The 19272-nt window shown below is 45.0% G+C and overlaps 1 protein-coding gene across 3 annotated transcripts in view; it reads right to left on the reverse strand.

Moving 5' to 3' along the window:
• Nucleotides 1-4938: 4938 nt before the first annotated feature.
• Nucleotides 4939-19272, reverse strand: part of kifc3 (kinesin family member C3) — a 34709-nt gene continuing 20375 nt past the window's right edge. The window contains exons 7-22 of one of the 3 annotated variants that reach the window (XM_084541768.1): nt 17653-17802; nt 17313-17573; nt 17034-17207; nt 14227-14374; nt 13994-14124; nt 13792-13903; nt 13492-13673; nt 13310-13414; nt 12545-12675; nt 10772-10895; nt 9970-10099; nt 8269-8498; nt 8048-8194; nt 7550-7679; nt 6950-7089; nt 4939-5662 (exon numbers count right to left, since the gene is read on the reverse strand). In XM_084541768.1, coding sequence (XP_084397894.1) covers nt 5654-5662; nt 6950-7089; nt 7550-7679; nt 8048-8194; nt 8269-8498; nt 9970-10099; nt 10772-10895; nt 12545-12675; nt 13310-13414; nt 13492-13673; nt 13792-13903; nt 13994-14124; nt 14227-14374; nt 17034-17207; nt 17313-17573; nt 17653-17802 — 2304 coding nt within the window. In that variant the 3' untranslated portion in view covers nt 4939-5653. The remainder of the gene's footprint in view (nt 5663-6949; nt 7090-7549; nt 7680-8047; nt 8195-8268; nt 8499-9969; nt 10100-10771; nt 10896-12544; nt 12676-13309; nt 13415-13491; nt 13674-13791; nt 13904-13993; nt 14125-14226; nt 14375-17033; nt 17208-17312; nt 17574-17652; nt 17803-19272) is intronic. The other 2 variants (XM_084541769.1, XM_084541770.1) reach the window with 2 other exon arrangements.

Genomic DNA, 19272 nt, shown 5'->3' on the forward strand with positions numbered 1-19272 from the left:
TGTTACATGACAGTTTGAAAATGTAAGAGGAATCACAGGCAGGTTGGAGAATTGTTCATTCATGGCTGTATGGATATACGCTGATCTAATTATCTCCTGAACGATTGCAAATGAAACAAAAGTGATATTGGTGAGTAAACGATGGTATTTTGTGCTAGAAATAAGGTCCAGGTTGTAAAAAACAGTAGTTCCCCTTTAAGTTCTGTGAGTCAAATTCCTTGTATGTGAACACATAGTTGGCCAATAAAGCTGATTCTGATTCTGATTTCCATACTCATGTTAATAACATTACCTGGTCTGCATATTTCCATCTGTGCAATATCCCGGTCCACCTGGTATCACCTGGACTCCTTCTTCTCATCACATCACCCTGTTCTCCAGCAGCTTCACTGGCTTCCCATCACACATCGCATCATCTATAAAACCCTCCTCCTAACATTCAAAGCCCTCCACAACCTCACTCCTCCTTACCTGACTGAACTTCTCCACATCAACACACCCCGCCGGACTCTCAGATCATCACCATCCATCAGCCTCACCATGACCACCATGGGGTCCAGAGCCTTCAGCCGTTACACCCCCCGCCCCTGGAACACTGACACATGGTTGAAGCCTGTCCACGCTGACTGTCAGTCTCTCCAGATTATTTTATCCTTTTTTTTAACCAAATCTTTTATCTTTTCATCTTTTCAGTGTCAGTGTCTTATACTTTTTTAATGCTTTTGATATCTGTTATTTATTTTAAAACCTGTCTTACTTTGTACGGTGTCTTTACGTGTTTTGAAAGGCGCCTCTAAATAAAATGTATTATTATTATTATTATTAATAAAATGAAACTGCAGCAGCAGGAAATAACAATAACTTTATTGCTATAGATTAAACTTTTTAAGTCATAATTTAATCTATGGCACATTTAAAAACAACCTCAGCAGTACAAATACTAATAATTTAACTACCAAGAGATTATATGATACACTTCTCTCTGATCCATCATGAACAATGTCCACCTCCCACTAACCAACACCTTTACCAGACTGAGACATTTGTCCTTCAGGATGGACACCTCTACAATGGCTCCCTCTGAGGACAAACCTGGACTCTGGTTGCTCTGCTACCATATATTTTTTATACAGCGTTATATATCTCACTATATACTGTACAGGATATTTATATATTTATATTACCACATATCTTGAAATCCTCATTGATATGTCCCTCTGTCCTCTATGGTGGACATTTGTGTCCACCTCACTTCTTTTTTCACTTCTGTTAATTTATATGGAATGAAATTTTCCAAGGCTCTAGATTTTTTTCAGATGTTTAAATTTTCACTTCAGCTTTTAAATAGATCAATAATATACTTTATACATCCGACTGTTCAACTTGACTGTATCGTGGCCAGGTTCGACCAACTGACACCCATGAAAACTACACTTTTTAATACCTTGTTATTTACACTATAAAATAATAAAATGTAGGTAAAATGCATTTTATTCTAAACTCAACACTTGAAAATTGTAGTTTTTAATGTTTTCCTCCAGATTATGTAATTTGTCCATTTTTGGCCAGGGGAGACATTTCGTGTAATGTTCTTAGTTTCCAGTAGGGGGCGTATGACGACTCACTGCACACAGTGGAGTAAATGAGTGACACAATTTTGACTCAGGTGTGATCTTAACAACAATGTCAGATAATTATTTGTGTTGGTGCACGAAGGAAAAATTGTGCCTGTGTGTGAAATTGCAGCTTAAATATGTATTTACAAGACAGAGTGAAAGAATGAATTTCTGAGCTTTTCAGGCAAACTTGGTGCTGATGCACATGATGAATGCATCTGTAGCTTTGTTCTTTTCATACAACTACACAGTAGCCGTTACACACCCAAATATATACTCTCACAAAACAAAACAAAAAATCAAAGCACATCTTGCAGACGTCAAAGATGCAGCTGCAGGGGAAACAAAAACATACTTAATGCAGGTGCAGTCAGTTAGCATCTCTGAGCTAACAGCTCCCAGATCAGATCAGTTTTTCTCTGGCAGGTGGCAAGAAGGTCACATTCACTGCTTCAAACATGTGACTGTGTGATGTGGTCAGAGAGCGAAGATGAGGAGAAATCCTCTGAACTTGAAGAATTGCCATCTTAACCAAAATGGCAGCGTGTACACATGCTGCGGCTCCTCTCTGGAGGAAAAACGGTGTTTTCATGTTTTTTGTCTTGTGAGTCTCGTCACTGTTGTACGTCTCCGTTGCTACAACCTGTCTTTAACCGCTGTGATACAGCCGTGAGTTTCTGCTCGACGTTGGCAGAACCACATCTATAGAGTTAAACCCTGCGCGTGCCAGAGTGGGATTGGGGTCTGCTCCAGATGGTCAACACCATCACTGACCCCCACACCTGTATCTCGACCCCAGTGGAGGCGACACAAGCAGCATAAGAGGAAGCAGAAGAGGGGTAAATAAACGCGGAGGTATCCAGGCTAGACTAGCAGCTAATCCCCACCATCTTACTACTACGCTCAACTCTGTGGACTGTGAGAGAGCACAGTATCTTCCTATTTGTGGAAACATGGCTCAACAATGACGTCCCAGACCATGTGACTCACTTCAACCAGCTAATATGCTACCAAGCAAACAGAGCTCTCGTCGAGGGAAGTAGGACCTACGGGGGCAGTGCTCACCACTGGTGGAGTTTATGGTTATCAAGTGCTGGTCTTTCTATCTAGTGAGGGAATTTACGGCCATATTGCTTGTAGTTTTTTACATCAGTGGTTAGGGGTTAGGGGTTAGGGGGAGGGTTAACCCTAACCCAGCAGCAGACAGCCCACCTGGATGCTTTTCTCATCCTGGATGGGGACTTCAACCACACTGACCCAAAGACTGTGTTTCCCAAAATACACCAACACACTGACTACACGGGGCAAAAACACACTGGACCATGTTTGGACTACAACAGGAACAAAGGTGGTGTAGATCAGTGGTTCCCAACCTTTTCACAGCCCGTACCCCTTCAGACATTTGACCTCCAGCCTTGTACCCCCTACTCTCACGCACTTGTAGCAGCTAGAAAAAGAAATGTCTGAGAGCCTGACTGGTGGTAGCAGTTGAGGTCTTTCTGGAGGGTCAATCCATCTGTTTTAGCCATTTAGTTTACCTCAGACTGATGACTTGACAGCTCAAATGACAGAAAGTTATCAGAATTGTTGACGACAGCATTTAAAGACCCAATCAAGAATGAGATTTGCTTGTTTCTGGGGGGAAAATACCTCTAGCAAGTATAGCTATAACATCAGGAGATTTGCACCTGCCCACCAATCACAGACATTTCAGGGAATCTGCGTCTTTCTCATTTAGGTGACCTAGCGCTAGCTACATTAGCAGCAAACTGATACATAGCTTCAAAGCCTGTTGTCCTACAATCCAGCTATTAACATACTTGACTCACATGAAAAACAGTTTTGATTTTTCATTTAGGTGGAGAATCAGAAAATGAGAAAATAGTGCTGCTTGATTATGGCAAAAATCATAATCACGATTATTAAAGATGATTATTCATTGATCTGAGAACAAGCATTTATTGAACTTTTAACTCTGGTATTTCTTTTAATAAGAACTTAAAAATGAAAATTTTATTAATAAAGTTAATTAAAAAATATGTACAAATAAAAAATAAACACTATCTCAGCCTTTGGCAGGGCCAGCGTGGTGAATTTTTTTTCAACTATTTATTTTCAATACAAGATTCGCAAGCAACAGTACCTCGACCAATGAGGTGAGCGGGATTTCCGCTGTCACCTCATTGGTCACAGAGCAGGAGACGGCCTGGGAATAAATTTACCGTAAATGTTCATATAAAGTGCCTGGTTATTCCTTAAATCCATTGACATTTTACACAGTATTTTTTTATTTTCACGGTAATACGGGACAAAGTGCGTCCAGTGACAGCTCAATACGAGACTTTGTTTGTAAATACGGGACGATTTCGTTTTTCAATGGACGGTCGTCAGCCTTAGTAGCGTGACATATCTTGCACAATATCTTCGTTTGTTCCGAGTCAGACTCCTCGAAACTGAAGTGTTTCCACGCCACAGAATTCTCTTTACCTTTCTTCCTGACCTTTGTGACATCTTCTATCGTCTTCTTCTACACTTCTTTTTTTTTCCGGTGGGGGCGGAGCGGAGCGCACATGTGGAGATGGAAGGGTTCGCTGCATTTACCACACAAGACACGGCGTGCGGCAGAATGATCGTTTTACTACAATTATGTTATTTTGATGATGGAGGGAAGACGTAATCGAAATCGAAATCTAATTAATCGTCCGTTTATTCAGTTTCAAAATGTAATCAGGCTGAGTTCAGAATCAACTCTTGTGCGTACCCCCTACGTCACTCTGCGTACCCCTGGGGGTACGCGTACCCCAGGTTGGGAACCACTGGTGTAGATGACCTAGACATGCTTGTTGGCACCTACAGTTTTCCTTCTATCATCTCCTGGATGTCTCAGGAGAAATCAGTCCATCCTGAGTGGGAGCCCCCCCATGACCTACCAACAGTGGGTGATCCTGAAAGAGCTGGGGCAGATGCTGGTGACCCCACCAGCTGCAAGACAGCCTTATGAAAGTGTGAAAAGGGAAAAATCTTTTCAATTGATAATTAATAATTTATATTAACTTATAGCATTGAGGGGATGCAAACAGGAGACGACGGTTTCTGGTCACGAACACGCTGAGTTTTATCGACAATAACAATATATAATAATCAGTTAATAATATAAGACAAACCAGCAGCAGTGAGAATAACACAAATGGTCATGTTTGAGACGGTTTTCCAACAGGTGTTAACAAATGAATATTGTATTTGTAAGACAAGAAGTGATGTTAGTTAAAAGCTTTCTGCAGGAAAAGTAGCAAAAAAACTAAAACATCTAAATAATTACAGACTCCGTCTGTACAAGGTGCATGGTTAATTTATTTGAACAAAGCCAGAGAGTTAAACAACTGGAGAAGTGAGTTGGTTTCAAGTGTTTATTAAAAAGGAAATACAAAAAAACAAAACTGTAGGAATCTACAGCGAAGACAAAGCAGGCAGACGTCATCATTCCTGTTCACTACAGCTACAGCTAACCCGCTACACATCTGTCTGAAGTCAGAGGTCACCAGGGGTGTCCTAGGTCAGGGACGACAGCAGAAGCAAGAAGAGAGGAGATGGGACAGAGGTTTGTCCTTGTGAATAAAACAAGCGTCCACAGGAGCAGCTGACATCCTGATGGACAAAACCAAACATTCAGAGAAACAAAAAGGTTTCTGAAAATTTAAAGATCACCTCAAACAGAAAACTGAACCTCCTCATGTCATGTCAACATAAATACTGAGTTAGGAATATTTTATCACATCATGATCCACCACATCTGGAACGGCAGCAAAGAAAATCATCTGGAGGTTTAAAGTGCAACAATAAAAGACAGAATAAAAGAAATACTGTGATTGGAAGAAAACGCTGAACATTTGGCCCATGACACATGAGTAGAGTTTGATTCCCGTCAGCGTCTGTCAGGAAGGAGTGGACGTGGCATCCGTGGCGTCCGTTCCGTGGCGTCCGTTCCGTGGCGTCCGTTCCGTGGCGTCCGTTCCGCGGCGTCCGTCAGGCCGTCAGCTTCAGTCGTCCTGCAGAGAAAGCATCGGTCAGCGGCTCCTGTCAGTCGGACCACGTCCACACTCAGGACCATAAATGTGAAAACACACTCGACCACATGATGAGCAGCTGAATGTCTCCACCTTCTACAGCCACCAGTTACCCACAATCCTCCTCTAGTCCTCCTCCATGTTTGTCAGTGGTTTTATTCTGACTCTGTTGCTATGGTTACGTTCTTCTCTCTCATCTTTAACGCACCACGCCACCTGACCTCAGAGGAAAACCAAACGGAGGGCGTGGTTCAACGTCTGACAGAGGAGGAGGAGGAGGAGATGAAGAATGAAGAGGAGGAGGAGGAGGAGGAAGAGATGCTCCGTGTCTTTTCTCTCCTTTTAAAAGTTCTGACGTGATCATTTGGATTTAAATCCTGGATCAAACATGTCTGACATTAATCTGGAAGATGAGTCTGGAGATCTGTGAACAGATCACACTAGAAGATAATCTGGTCTGGACCTCGGTCTGGACCTCGGTCGGCCTTGGCCTCTGTCTGGACCTCAGTCTGGACCTCTGTGGGCCTGGACCTCGGTCTGGACCTCTGTGGGCCTGGACCTCGGTCTGGACCTCTGTGGGCCTGGACCTCGGTCTGGACCTCAGTCTGGGCCTCGGCACCGAGGATCTTTTCTTCCATCAGCCCAGACGGCAGCAGGACTCTGACGTGTTGGAGGTGGAAGCTCAGCGTCTGTGTTTTCAGATTTATCGGTGCAGACATGGAGAGAATTCCCACAATCCTCGGCTCAGCAGCAGGACACAGAAACAATGATTCATCCACAAACATGAACAGCAGAGTCACAAGGAAACAACGTTTTAGTTCATTAGCTCAAAGACGTCACAGATAATTAAACATGTGACCTAGCCTAGCTTAGCATAACTATTGGAAACTGTTAGCCTGGCTCCACTCAGCATCTCCATGTAGAAGCATGACTTCTCATGACACAATTAGTCATCTTTCATATAGCTTTATGCTAAGCTAAGCGCTAACCAAGCCTCAGATGAGATTGGAGCAGTTGTTTCCTTGTGATGCTGAGCTTCAATCACATCGTGACTCCAGCAATCGAACAGGCGACAAAAACAGCACCGTGGGCCCCCCGTGGGCCCCCCGTGGGCCCTGCTCGCAGGTCTACAGGCGCACACACAGAAGCTCTGTGGTTAGAGTTGGGGGGTGTTAGATGGGGAGAGGAGAGGGGAGGGGGCACCATGCCATGCTGAGAGCTTCCATGCCAAGCTATCCACCAGTCAGCATCCAGTACACCCCCACCTACCTGCCCACCGTCCCCCACCAATGGGTTGCCTCTGTCTACCTGTCTGTCTGCAAACCAACCAATCAGACCACAGAATGAGGACACAGAGGAAGAAGGAGGAGGACAGACTGACAGCGGCGCTCCACTCTTACAGTTCAGACCTGTGATGTTCAGGAGTTTATTATTATTATTATTATTATTATTATTATTATTATTATTCATTCTGCTGGACTCCAGCTCCCACAATGCATTTCTGCCAGGCTGCACAAAATATGATGTGAGGGACACTTTACAACTTACAGATAATTACAGATTAGATTCATTTTCAGACTTTAAACAGATTCATCTCCTTAAAATAATCCTCAAACTAAAACATGTCACTCTGGATTAATTACAGCCAGTCATGTGATACTGTGTATGTGTATATATGTTATTATCTGACAGAGGTAAACTAATCTGAATAAGTCAGATGACTAAATGTTTAGATTCTTATTAATGAACTGATCAGAGACTTGTAGAAAGTTTAATCAGAACCTCCAGACACGCCGCTGTGATTAAACGAGTCGTGGTGAATGGATTTATTCAGACAGGAAGTGAAGCTCTAAATGACCTGATCTGTACCTGTGGACAGCTGGGACTGGGACCTCCTGCGGGAGCTGCTGGGGGTTCTGGAGGTGGAGGAGAGGGTGGAGCCGGCACTGCTGGCCCGAGAGATGGGGAGGGGAACCGGGGTCACCGGAGGAGAGTCCAGCTGAGGAGAGGTCAGAGGTCACACAGGAATTTTTACTAAACTCTTTCAATTCATTATGACTTTAAGGTTTAAGGTCACATTTAAATGCTCTTTAATTCATTACGTTTATGAAGCATGAATGCGTTTCATGTTACTGTACAGTCATTTTAAATAATGATCACTTGCCTTTAATTGTCTGTTATTTCAGATTAAAGTTTCATCTGAAGGTTTGAAATATTTTTTTATTCCAAGAAGCTGCAGTTCTTTATGAAACGTGATCATCAGATTATATTTCTGCTGAGATGAAACCACAAGAACTAAACTTTGTTCAGTGGCGTCTTATTTTGAAAGGTCACTACTAATTAATTATTAATGAACAGTTGAGTCACCTCGACGCTGTCGTGGGTCGGCGAGGACGAGGTGGACGAGTTCTCGTGTCTCCTGGAGGACGAGGAGCTCAGCTCGACACTTCGAACCCGCTGGGCGAACTTCAGAGAGCAGACCGACTCGCTCATGTTGCCAGGCAACGGAGAGACCTGCAGAGAGGACATTGCTCCACATTGATCTGGTTCTAACAGAGAGTCCACATCCTTCGGGGGACGGCTCTTACCTGCACCATCATCAGCGTCTTGCTGTCTCCGCTCAGAGAGTCCTGTAGCAGGTAGGTGAGGCGGGAGTTTCTGAACGGGACGTGGCCGTGTTTGTTCCTCAGCGCGTTGATGACGTCGCCCAGCGCCGACAGAGACTTGTTGATGCACTGAGCTTCTCTCAGACGACTGCCCTCCGCCCCCGACTTCCCGATCCGCTCCGACCCCGCCAGGTCCACCAGGTTCAGCTTCCCTGGAGAACGACGCAGAGACATGAGAGATCCAGAGGGTACACTCGAGACACACCTGGACACACCCGAGTACACACACCAGAGTACACGCACCCGAGTACACACGCACCCGAGTACACACACCAGAGTACACACACACCCGAGTACACACACACCAGAGTACACACACACCAGAGTACACACACACCAGAGTACACACACACCAGAGTACACACGCACCAGAGTACACACGCACCAGAGTACACACACACCAGAGTACACACGCACACCAGAGTACACACGCACACCAGAGTACACACGCACCAGAGTACACACACCAGAGTACACACGCACCAGAGTACACACGCACCAGAGTACACACGCACCAGAGTACACACACACCAGAGTACACACGCACCAGAGTACACACGCACCAGAGTACACACACACCAGAGTACACACACACCCGAGTACACACACCAGAGTACACGCACCAGAGTACACACGCACCCGAGTACACGCACCAGAGTACACGCACCAGAGTACACACACCAGAGTACACACACACCCGAGTACACACACACCAGAGTACACACACCAGAGTACACACACACCCGAGTACACACACGCACCAGAGTACACACGCACACCAGAGTACACACGCACACCAGAGTACACGCACACCAGAGTACACACGCACCAGAGTACACACACCAGAGTACACACACACACCCGAGTACACACACACCAGAGTACACACACCAGAGTACACACACCAGAGTACACACACCAGAGTACACACACCCCCGAGTACACACACACCAGAGTACACGCACCCGAGTACACACGCACCCGAGTACACACACCCGAGTACACACACCAGAGTACACACACCAGAGTACACACACCAGAGTACACACACACCCGAGTACACACACACCCGAGTACACACACACACCCGAGTACACACACACGCCAGAGTACACACGCACACCAGAGTACACACGCACGCCAGAGTACACACGCACACCAGAGTACACACACACCCGAGTACACGCACCAGAGTACACACGCACACCAGAGTACACACGCACACCAGAGTACACACGCACACCAGAGTACACGCACACCAGAGTACACGCACCCGAGTACACGCACCCGAGTACACGCACCCGAGTACACGCACACCAGAGTACACACACACCAGAGTACATGCACCCGAGTACACGCACCCGAGTACACGCACCCGAGTACACGCACCCGAGTACACGCACACCAGAGTACACACACACCAGAGTACACACACACCCGAGTACACGCACCAGAGTACACACACCAGAGTACACACACCCGAGTACACACACCCGAGTACACACCTGGAGGCATGCTGAGGTATTTATTACAGTTGTTAGTCACCTGGCTGTGGTTCTTATTGAATGCACTGAGTCAGCGTTAGGTCCTCACAGCCATAGAGAGGCCAGTGTGTGTTTGTACCTTGCGTTGTGTTTCCTGTTGCCGCGTTGAATCCAGACACGGTGATAATGAGCAGAGCATGAGAACGAGAGCTGTGTTCATTCAGGTTGGTGCACGCCGTCGCTCTGTTCATGTGACCAAGGTCGAACACCTGAGGACAGATGATTGTTTAAAGACATAGTAATCTTTCTGTATGTAAACTTCTGACTTTGAAGAAAGTAATAAAAAATTCTCTAACAAATTCTCTCTCTCATTATTGTGGCATTTAGCAAATAGGAATAATTTTAGTAATCCTAACTGACCTAGAACAGGAGAGGTTTCGTCTGATTTAACTTCAGTTTATCTTTTGTGTCTTTTAACACAGTGGATGAAAACATCTGGTTTATACACACGACACAGTGTTGGACAGTTCTTAACCCAGTTTTAGTAGTTTCTACAATCTCCTTAGATGTTTTCTCTGCTTGATGCATGCCAATGATTTGACCCTTCTCAAACAGACGACCACAGGATGTGTCTTTAGACATGGTTGTTGAAGAAATGAGAAGCTACTCATTGCATCAGTTGGGCTTAAATGACTTGTTGTCAGCTGAAAGATAATCACCCATGCAGTAATTATCCAATAGGAGGTGAATACCTGTTTGATTAGTTTATAGCCAGGTGGAGACTTTTTTTTGGCCAGGTAGTGTGTGTGTGTGTGTAAAACAATTTGATTACTTTATCATACAATATAATCCTCTGCAAAGTAGAAAGAGAATATTTCTGTTTCACTGTCACAGACCAGCATGTGGGACATTTACTGAAAGGACAGACAGGAAGTCCTCACCCTATTGATGTCCTCGGGGCTCTGCACGGTGAACTCAGTCAGTCCAGGGACATAGAGCTGTCCACTGCCATCAGGGTTCATCTTGATGTCCAGCTTGTCAGTGGGATTGTCCCTGAGCAGGTCCCTGCAGGATGACAAAGACGTTCAGCGCCTGCAGACCGTGACTCAGGGCTTAACTTGCCTTACAGATGACTGACAGGGTCAAGGTGTGACTACCAACATGGCTGATGGAAACTACAAACAGTACTGTTAGCCGGGAGGCTAAGAAGAGCTACTGTTAGCCAGGAGGCTAGGAAGAGCTACTGTTAGCCAGGAGGCTAGGAAGAGCTACTGTTAGCCGGGAGGCTAGAAAGAGCTACTGTTAGCAAGGAGGCGAGGAAGAGCTACTGTTAGCCGGGAGGCTAGGAAGAGCTACTGTTAGCCGGGAGGCTAGGAAGAGCTACTGTTAGCAAGGAGGCTAGGAAGAGCTACTGTTAGCCGGGAGGCTAGGAAGAGCTACTGTTAGCCGGGAGGCTAGAAAGAGCTACTGTTAGCAAGGAGGCTAGGAAGAGCTACTGTTAGCCGGGAGGCTAGGAAGAGCTACTGTTAGCCGGGAGGCTAAGAAGAGCTACTGTTAGCCAGGAGGCTAGGAAGAGCTACTGTTAGCCGGGAGGCTAGAAAGAGCTACTGTTAGCAAGGAGGCTAGGAAGAGCTACTGTTAGCCGGGAGGCTAGGAAGAGCTACTGTTAGCCGGGAGGCTAGGAAGAGCTACTGTTAGCCGGGAGGCTAGGAAGAGTTACTGTTAGCAAGGAGGCTAAGAAGCGCTACTGTTAGCCAGGAGGCTAAGAAGAGCTACTGTTAGCAAGGAGGCTAGGAAGAGCTACTGTTAGCAAGGAGGCTAGGAAGAGTTACTGTTAGCAAGGAGGCTAGGAAGAGCCACTGTTAGCCAGGAAGCTAAGAAGAGCTACTGTTAGCCAGGAGGCTAAGAAGCGCTACTGTTAGCAAGGAGGCTAGGAAGAGCTACTGTTAGCCGGGAGGCTAAGAAGAGCTACTGTTAGCAAGGAGGCTAGGAAGAGCTACTGTTAGCCAGGAGGCTAAGAAGCGCTACTGTTAGCAAGGAGGCTAGGAAGAGCTACTGTTAGCAAGGAGGCTAGGAAGAGCTACTGTTAGCAAGGAGGCTAGGAAGAGCTACTGTTAGCAAGGAGGCTAGGAAGAGCCACTGTTAGCCAGTAAGCTGAGAAGAGCTACTGTTAGCCAGGAGGCTAAGAAGCGCTACTGTTAGCCGGGAGGCTAAGAAGAGCTACTGTTAGCCCGGAGGAGCCAATCAGAGTGATCTCTGTGACCAACTAGTGCCGACTAGAACCACCTGATAAACAGCTGAGTGTAGACTCACTGTGTCACGGTCAAACCATACTTGACTTAACTTGACAAACTCTCATTAAACACGTTAATATTTTAGATGCAGATGTTCCTTGATTTGATAGAGTAGATGAAGATGTCTGCCGATGGAGCGTGCTCATTAGGATCAAGAAGCGGATGAAAGTAAATAATGATCTTTTTAAACCAGGCTCTATGTTTCCTTTACACTGATGCTCGCTGATCTGACACATAATCTCTGAACCTTTCAGCCAAAACATTTTATCCAGCATCCAGATGTTGAGCTCTGAGCCTGTTACACAACAGCTGGACAGATGGAGATGAACCTTAATGATCCATCCACCTTTACATAACCGTTCTGAATGTGGAGGCTGATGTAATCTTTCTATAATATATTATGTAAAAACGTAGCCTCACCGCAGCATCTCGTTGTAGATCTCCACCATGTTGACGGTGATCTTGTAGTCCCAGTCTGGAGCTTTTTCCGTCACCTCAGAGAACAGCAGGCGCAGAGCTCGCTGGTTGATGCCAGGGTCATCAGCCACACCCTGAAAACAAAAGGGGGCGGGGATTATGGGTGACACCTGTCCATCTTAATGTCCAGACTCTGGACAAAACTCTACAAGTCCAGTTTCCTTTTTTGAACCTTTTTTGGATATACCATGACCTGGATGACTGAGAACATTCACAGACATAATGTCCAGGTGTCAACACTGATCTGATCCCAGACCACATGTGGAGGAGATACGTTTGACGTCAAAACATCTGTGTTTTTATTCCCTTTATTATCAGAGATGTTTGTTTCTCAGCAGAGACCTGGTTCCTCTGAGGATGAAGCTTCCAGGGTTCAGGTCTAATCTGAGTATTTGACTCTAAAATAAATCAGATCTTAACATGTGAGAGTCTTTCCATCTGGTTCCAACATCTGGATCATGTCTCCATGTCAACAAGCAGCTGTTGATGGTTCTGATCCAGCGGTAGGTAGAGATCCATTAGAGACAGCAGCTGCTACAATATTCTACTGACCACATGATGGCGCTGCTGATTTACAGACACACACACTGAGATCAGATCTGGACCGAGTATATTCATGTGTTTGGATCAAACTGATTAGAAAAACAGGTCTGAACGGCTCCATAAGATGGGGTTAGGGTTAGGGTCAGATGTAAACACTCGTCCTACCTCCATGGTGTAGGTCTTCCCCGAGCCAGTCTGACCGTAGGCGAAGATACAAACGTTAAAGCCATCGATACAAGAAGTGACCAGAGCTTGGACTTCATGGAACACCTGACAGACAGGTAAGAGTAAATATGACTGGAGGACAGACACGTCAGGCCAACCATCCACAGACGTCCTGCCCTCACCTCTTCCTGTGTGGCCTGAGGAGGGAAGACTTTGTCCAGTTCAAAGGTCATGACCTTGCCCTTGTTGGAGAGGTAGAGGATGGCGTCGTCGTCGGAGTCGAAGCTCAGCATAGTTTTGGCATCGGCGGAGTCCTGCTCTTCCTGACTGACTGGCCGGACGCGGCAGAAAACACGGATGTTACCTGGAAACCAAACATCAGGTGACCTTCAGTCGTGAGCATCAAACAGGTGATCACTTTAGGATGATCTCAGTCACACTGCGACTAAATGCTACAGAGACAAGTTGGTTTAGTTTCAGACCTTTGAGTCGAACCAGCTCGTTGTGGCATTTCTTCCTCAGGTTCATCTCTCTCTTGTATTTACGCAGCAGCTCCTGGTTGGTGCTGCTCACCTCACTGATCACCTGACAGATCTGAAAAACCATCACAGTTAATTCATCCTAATGAATCCAGGACCAGTCACTGTTCATCAAACCCAGTGCTGAAAGTCTGGTCGGACTCACTTCCTGTTTGGCCTCAGCGATGGCTTTATCCAGCATGAAGGGGAAGTCCTGCACCTGGCGCTTCAGACAGTTGTAGTCACAGGTGAGAGTCCTGAGGGCCGGCTGCAGAGTCAGCAGGTTCATACGCACACCTGACAACAACGACCACAGGTCAGACCAAACACACCCTGAACACGGGAGACAGACGGGAGACAGACGGGAGACAGACGGGAGACAGACGGGTAGTGTCTGACCTGCCAGGTTCTCGTGGACGGCTTTCATCTCGCTCTCGGCTCTGATGAACGCCTCCTCAATCACACGATTCTTCTCCTCCTCCAGGTTCTGCATCTCGGCCTCCAGCTGACCCTGAGCTCGTTCCATCTCTCCTTCATAGACGAGGATCTGAGGAAAGACGCCGCTGTTAAAGAGGACGCAAAGGCTGAAGACGACAGGACATGTTCAGTTTATGAACGTCTGATGGTGGAGGACACATGTCCCAGAAGGTTATCAGGAAAATGAGTCGAGCTGGTGACGAATAATACGATGAATTAAACTTTTCTATCGTTTGGTTTAGACCCGTCTACTGATGATGACGTCACGGTCTCTTCTTCAGGGCCTACAGTTTGGAGGACTTCAGGATACAGGAAACAAACCCTTAATTTAGAGCACATGTCCCTCAACTGGACGTCAGTGGAGTCATGAGCAGCTGAATCAACATCCACAACTGAACAAAGTCTGTACGGTGGCTGAGAAAGCTCAATTTAAGAAACACAAACAAATACTGTGTCTTTAAGTTGGACATTGTCTCTCTTTCTGGCTCTCTAAGCCACCATAGCAGGCGTCTGATCATCACCTGAGGAAGTGGAGTTTATTGCACTTTATTAGGAACACTTGCTCAGTTTGATGCAATGCAACAGCTCCAGATTCTACTTTTACACAGTGAGTGGTGATGTCCTGGACTTCTGAGCATTTCTCCTTCATTAATGACAACAGCTGGACAAAATATTAGGAACACTTTTAATGTAACACCATCTAGTAAACCACCACTCGTTACATGAAAGTAGAATTTAGAGCGGTTGTGCTGCACTGGATGAGGATGCACAGGTAACAGTGTCCCCTGCTTCCAGTCTCTGAGCTAAGCTAAGCTAACAGTGTCCCATTCTCTCAGTGTTGTTAAGCTAGGGTAACAGTTTACCCTGATACTTGTCTTGCCCAGGTGTTCCTAATAAAGTGCTCAGTGAGTGTATGTGTGAAGCGTGAACGGTGTGGTGTTAGCAGAGTTCATGTATTTTCTAACTGAGGGAAATACTGAGTAAAGATAACTGAACCAGCTTTATAATGTTTTCTGTCCAGGTTATTAAACATTTAGTTTATGCGTTTAATCTGTTATATCAGCATTAATATTATGATGAGGCATTTCTATGATCATTTCCCAAGAGGGCTACCATGTCAGCTGGTTCTGTTAGCTTAGCAGCAGTTGATGCTAGTATTTATTTAACAGCTAATCTGTCTGTGAGCTAATATTGTCAGTGGAAGAGACACAGGTGAACCACAGGTAAATCTGACCACACAGATGGAACACAGGTCGGGAAGCACAGGAAGGCTTCATCCACACTGTGTTTGGTACAAAATCACCAAATTTCCTGCGCTTCCAGTTGTTTTGCTAAGCTAGGTTAACAGTTTCCCCTGCTTCCAGTTTTTGTGCTAATATAAGCTAAGCTAGGCTATGTGTAGCCAGATTATAAAACCTCCCATAAATTAACCAGAAATAAAAGTAAAATAAACCTAAAATAAAATAAAAGTAGATGTTTGCAGTTATTAGCCTCAGTGCAACAACAAACCACAACAGGAAGAACTGGGAGACGTTTACTGGGACGAACCAAACAGACCAGGTCAGAATCTGGTTCTGAAGCTTCCCAGTAAAACCAGTTGAAACCACTGAAGCCTGTCTACTACTACTACTACTACTGTTGCTACTACTACTACTACTACCACTACTACTACTGTTGCTACTACTACTACCACTACTACTACTGTTGCTACTACTACTACTACTACTACCACTACTACTACTGTTGCTACTACTACTACCACTACTACTACTGTTGCTACTACTACTACCACTACCACTACTACTACTACCACTACTACTACTACTACTACAGGAAGGCAAGATTCATTCTGTTTATACTTAAAATTAATCATTTACATTGATATGAATTACATTTCCTTGTATTTAGAGGCTGAAAAATATTAAAAAGAATTAAGTTAAAATATTGTTTTAAGAGTTTAAAATTACAAATACATCAGGAAGTGTCAGGTTAAAATTATTTAAAGTACTATTACAAGATTTCTACGTTTTATTATGCGCTGTGGCGAAAAACTAAATTCAGTGATTGAATCTCTTACTATTTTCTTATTAATACATTTGTACAAACTTTTACTTTAATGAATCAATTAGACCCAACATGTTCATAATGACACATACATATATACATATACAATACATATATATACGTATTGTATATCTTAACCTTTTATGACTTTTTTTATTGTCTTTTTCCTTTTTTTTAAACGATTATTTTCTGTTTGCTTTGCCCTATCAAACTTTCTTGTATTTCATTATCTATTAGTTTCATTCTTGTCCACATCAGGTCAGTGGTTGAGGTTTGGTTTCTGAGACAGCTTCAGAGCAGCCATGACCCCTTGGGGGTGGGAGGTTGGGTTTTGAAGGGGGGGGGTGGGGGTGGAGGCCAACCTTGGACAACCTGCGGACCACCTCTCTGCTGCCCCGGCCCACGGCCTTGGAGAGGAGGCCGCACAGACGACCTCGATCGGCGAGCAGCTGCAACCGTGCAGAGAAGAGAAGGTGAAAACCTGATCTGAGGTCAGTCTGTCGTCAGACGGTCTGAAGACAGTTTCCTGTAGAAACTATTCTGGTTCTACAGGAAACGGTTCCTGGTTACATGAAGACACTGGAGGCAGGAAGAACCATGTAGACAGGAACCAGAAACCAGAAACCAGGTTCCTGGTACAAGAACCAGGCTACAGGAGGAGTTACCTGCGTCCTGAGCTGAGTGCAGGTCCTCTGGGACTCGTGGAGCTGAGTCTCCATCTCTCTCAGAAGCTGCCTCTGGACCAAGAGCTGATCTTGCAGTCCGTCGTTCTTCTTTTGCATCTCAGCCAGAGCTTTCTGAGAGTCCGCCGACTCCACCTCCACCATCTGAGTCACATACTGAGGAACAACAAGCTTCATTCATGTCTCAAATCATCTCATCTTTTAAACAGTTCAGTGTGTTTTTAGTAACGACTTCACTCAGTCTGACCTGCAGCTCCTCACCTTGACTCTAGGGGGCGTCGCTGCTTGTCTCGCGAGCTCGTCCTCACACTCCTTCAGTCGCAGCTTGAGTCCCTGCTCGGCCTCTGTCTGCCTCCTCCTCGACTCCTCCAGCTGCTGGGTCGACTCCTCCAGCTGCCGTTGCAGAGCCTCCACCCTGGAGCTCTTCTCCAGTAGCTCTCGCTCCAGTTCAGCCAGTCGTCGCTCCCTCTGCCGGGCCTGGTTCTCCCAGCGAGACACCTCCCGCCGCAGAGACTCCGCCTCCTGCAGCACAGACAGGAAGTCAGTGAGAATATACCTGGCTGTACAGGTGTGTGTTTGTGTGTGTACAGGTGTTGTGTACCTGGCTGTGGGGGCAGTGGTGGCAGATGCAGGTCTCTGCAGCAGCGTTGAGCTTCTGAAGCTCTGAGCTCCTCCATGACTTGAGCTCCTGCTTCAGACGTTCATTTTCCACCACCAGAAGCTCCAGCTGCTTCTCCAGGTCTGTCGCCCCCTACAGGACACTCTGGGGTTAATAACTCCTATAGTGTCTGGATGCTCTAATAACACGTATACTATCTGGATGCTCTAATAACTCCTATAGTATCTGGATGCTCTAATAATAAGTATAGTGTCTGGATGCTCTAATAATAAGTATAGTGTCTGGATGCTCTAATAATAAGTATAGTGTCTGGATGCTCTAATAACTCCTATAGTGTCTGGATGCTCTAATAACTCCTATAGTGTATGGATGATCTAATAATAAGTATAGTGTCTGGATGCTCTAATAATAAGTATAGTGTCTGGATGCTCTAATAATAAGTATAGTATCTGGATGCTCTAATAATAAGTATAGTGTCTGGATGCTCTAATAACTCCTATAGTGTCTGGATGCTCTAATAACTCCTATACTATCTGGATGCTCTAATAACTCCTATAGTATCTGGATGCTCTAATAATAAGTATAGTGTCTGGATGCTCTAATAACTCATATAGTGTCTGGATGCTCTAATAACTCCTATAGTGTCTGGATGCTCTAATAAGTCCTATAGTGTCTGGATGCTCTAATAACACGTATAGTATCTGGATGCTCTAATAACTCCTATAGTGTCTGGATGCTCTAATAACTCCTATACTATCTGGATGCTCTAATAACTCCTATAGTATCTGGATGCTCTAATAATAAGTATAGTGTCTGGATGCTCTAATAACTCATATAGTGTCTGGATGCTCTAATAACTCCTATAGTGTCTGGATGCTCTAATAACTCCCATAGTATCTGGATGCTCTAATAACTCCCATAGTGTCTGGATGCTCTAATAATAAGTATAGTGTCTGGATGCTCTAATAAGTCCTATAGTGTATGGATGCTCTAATAACTCCTATAGTGTATGGATGATCTAATAATAAGTATAGTGTCTGGATGCTCTAATAATAAGTATAGTGTCTGGATGCTCTAATAACTCCTATAGTATCTGGATGCTCTAATAATAAGTATAGTATCTGGATGCTCTAATAACTCCTATAGTATCTGGATGCTCTAATAACTCCTATAGTATCTGGATGCTCTAATAATAAGTATAGTGTCTGGATGCTCTAATAACTCCTATAGTATCTGGATGCTCTAATAATAAGTATAGTATCTGGATGCTCTAATAACTCCTATAGTATCTGGATGCTCTAATAACTCATATAGTATCTGGATGCTCTAATAACGCCTATAGTATCTGGATGCTCTAATAACTCCTGTAGTGTCTGGATGCTCTAATAACTCCTGTAGTGTCTGGATGCTCTAATAACTCCTATAGTATCTGGATGCTCTAATAATGCATATAGTATCTGCATGCTCTAATAACTCCTATAGTGTCTGGATGCTCTAATAACTCCTATAGTGTCTGGATGCTCTAATAACTCCTGTAGTGTCTGGATGCTCTAATAATGAATATAGTGTCTGGATGCTCTAATAACTCCTATAGTATCTGGA

Source organism: Chelon labrosus, assembly GCF_963514085.1.
Source record: "Chelon labrosus genome assembly, chromosome: 3".
NCBI lineage: Eukaryota > Metazoa > Chordata > Actinopteri > Mugiliformes > Mugilidae > Chelon > Chelon labrosus.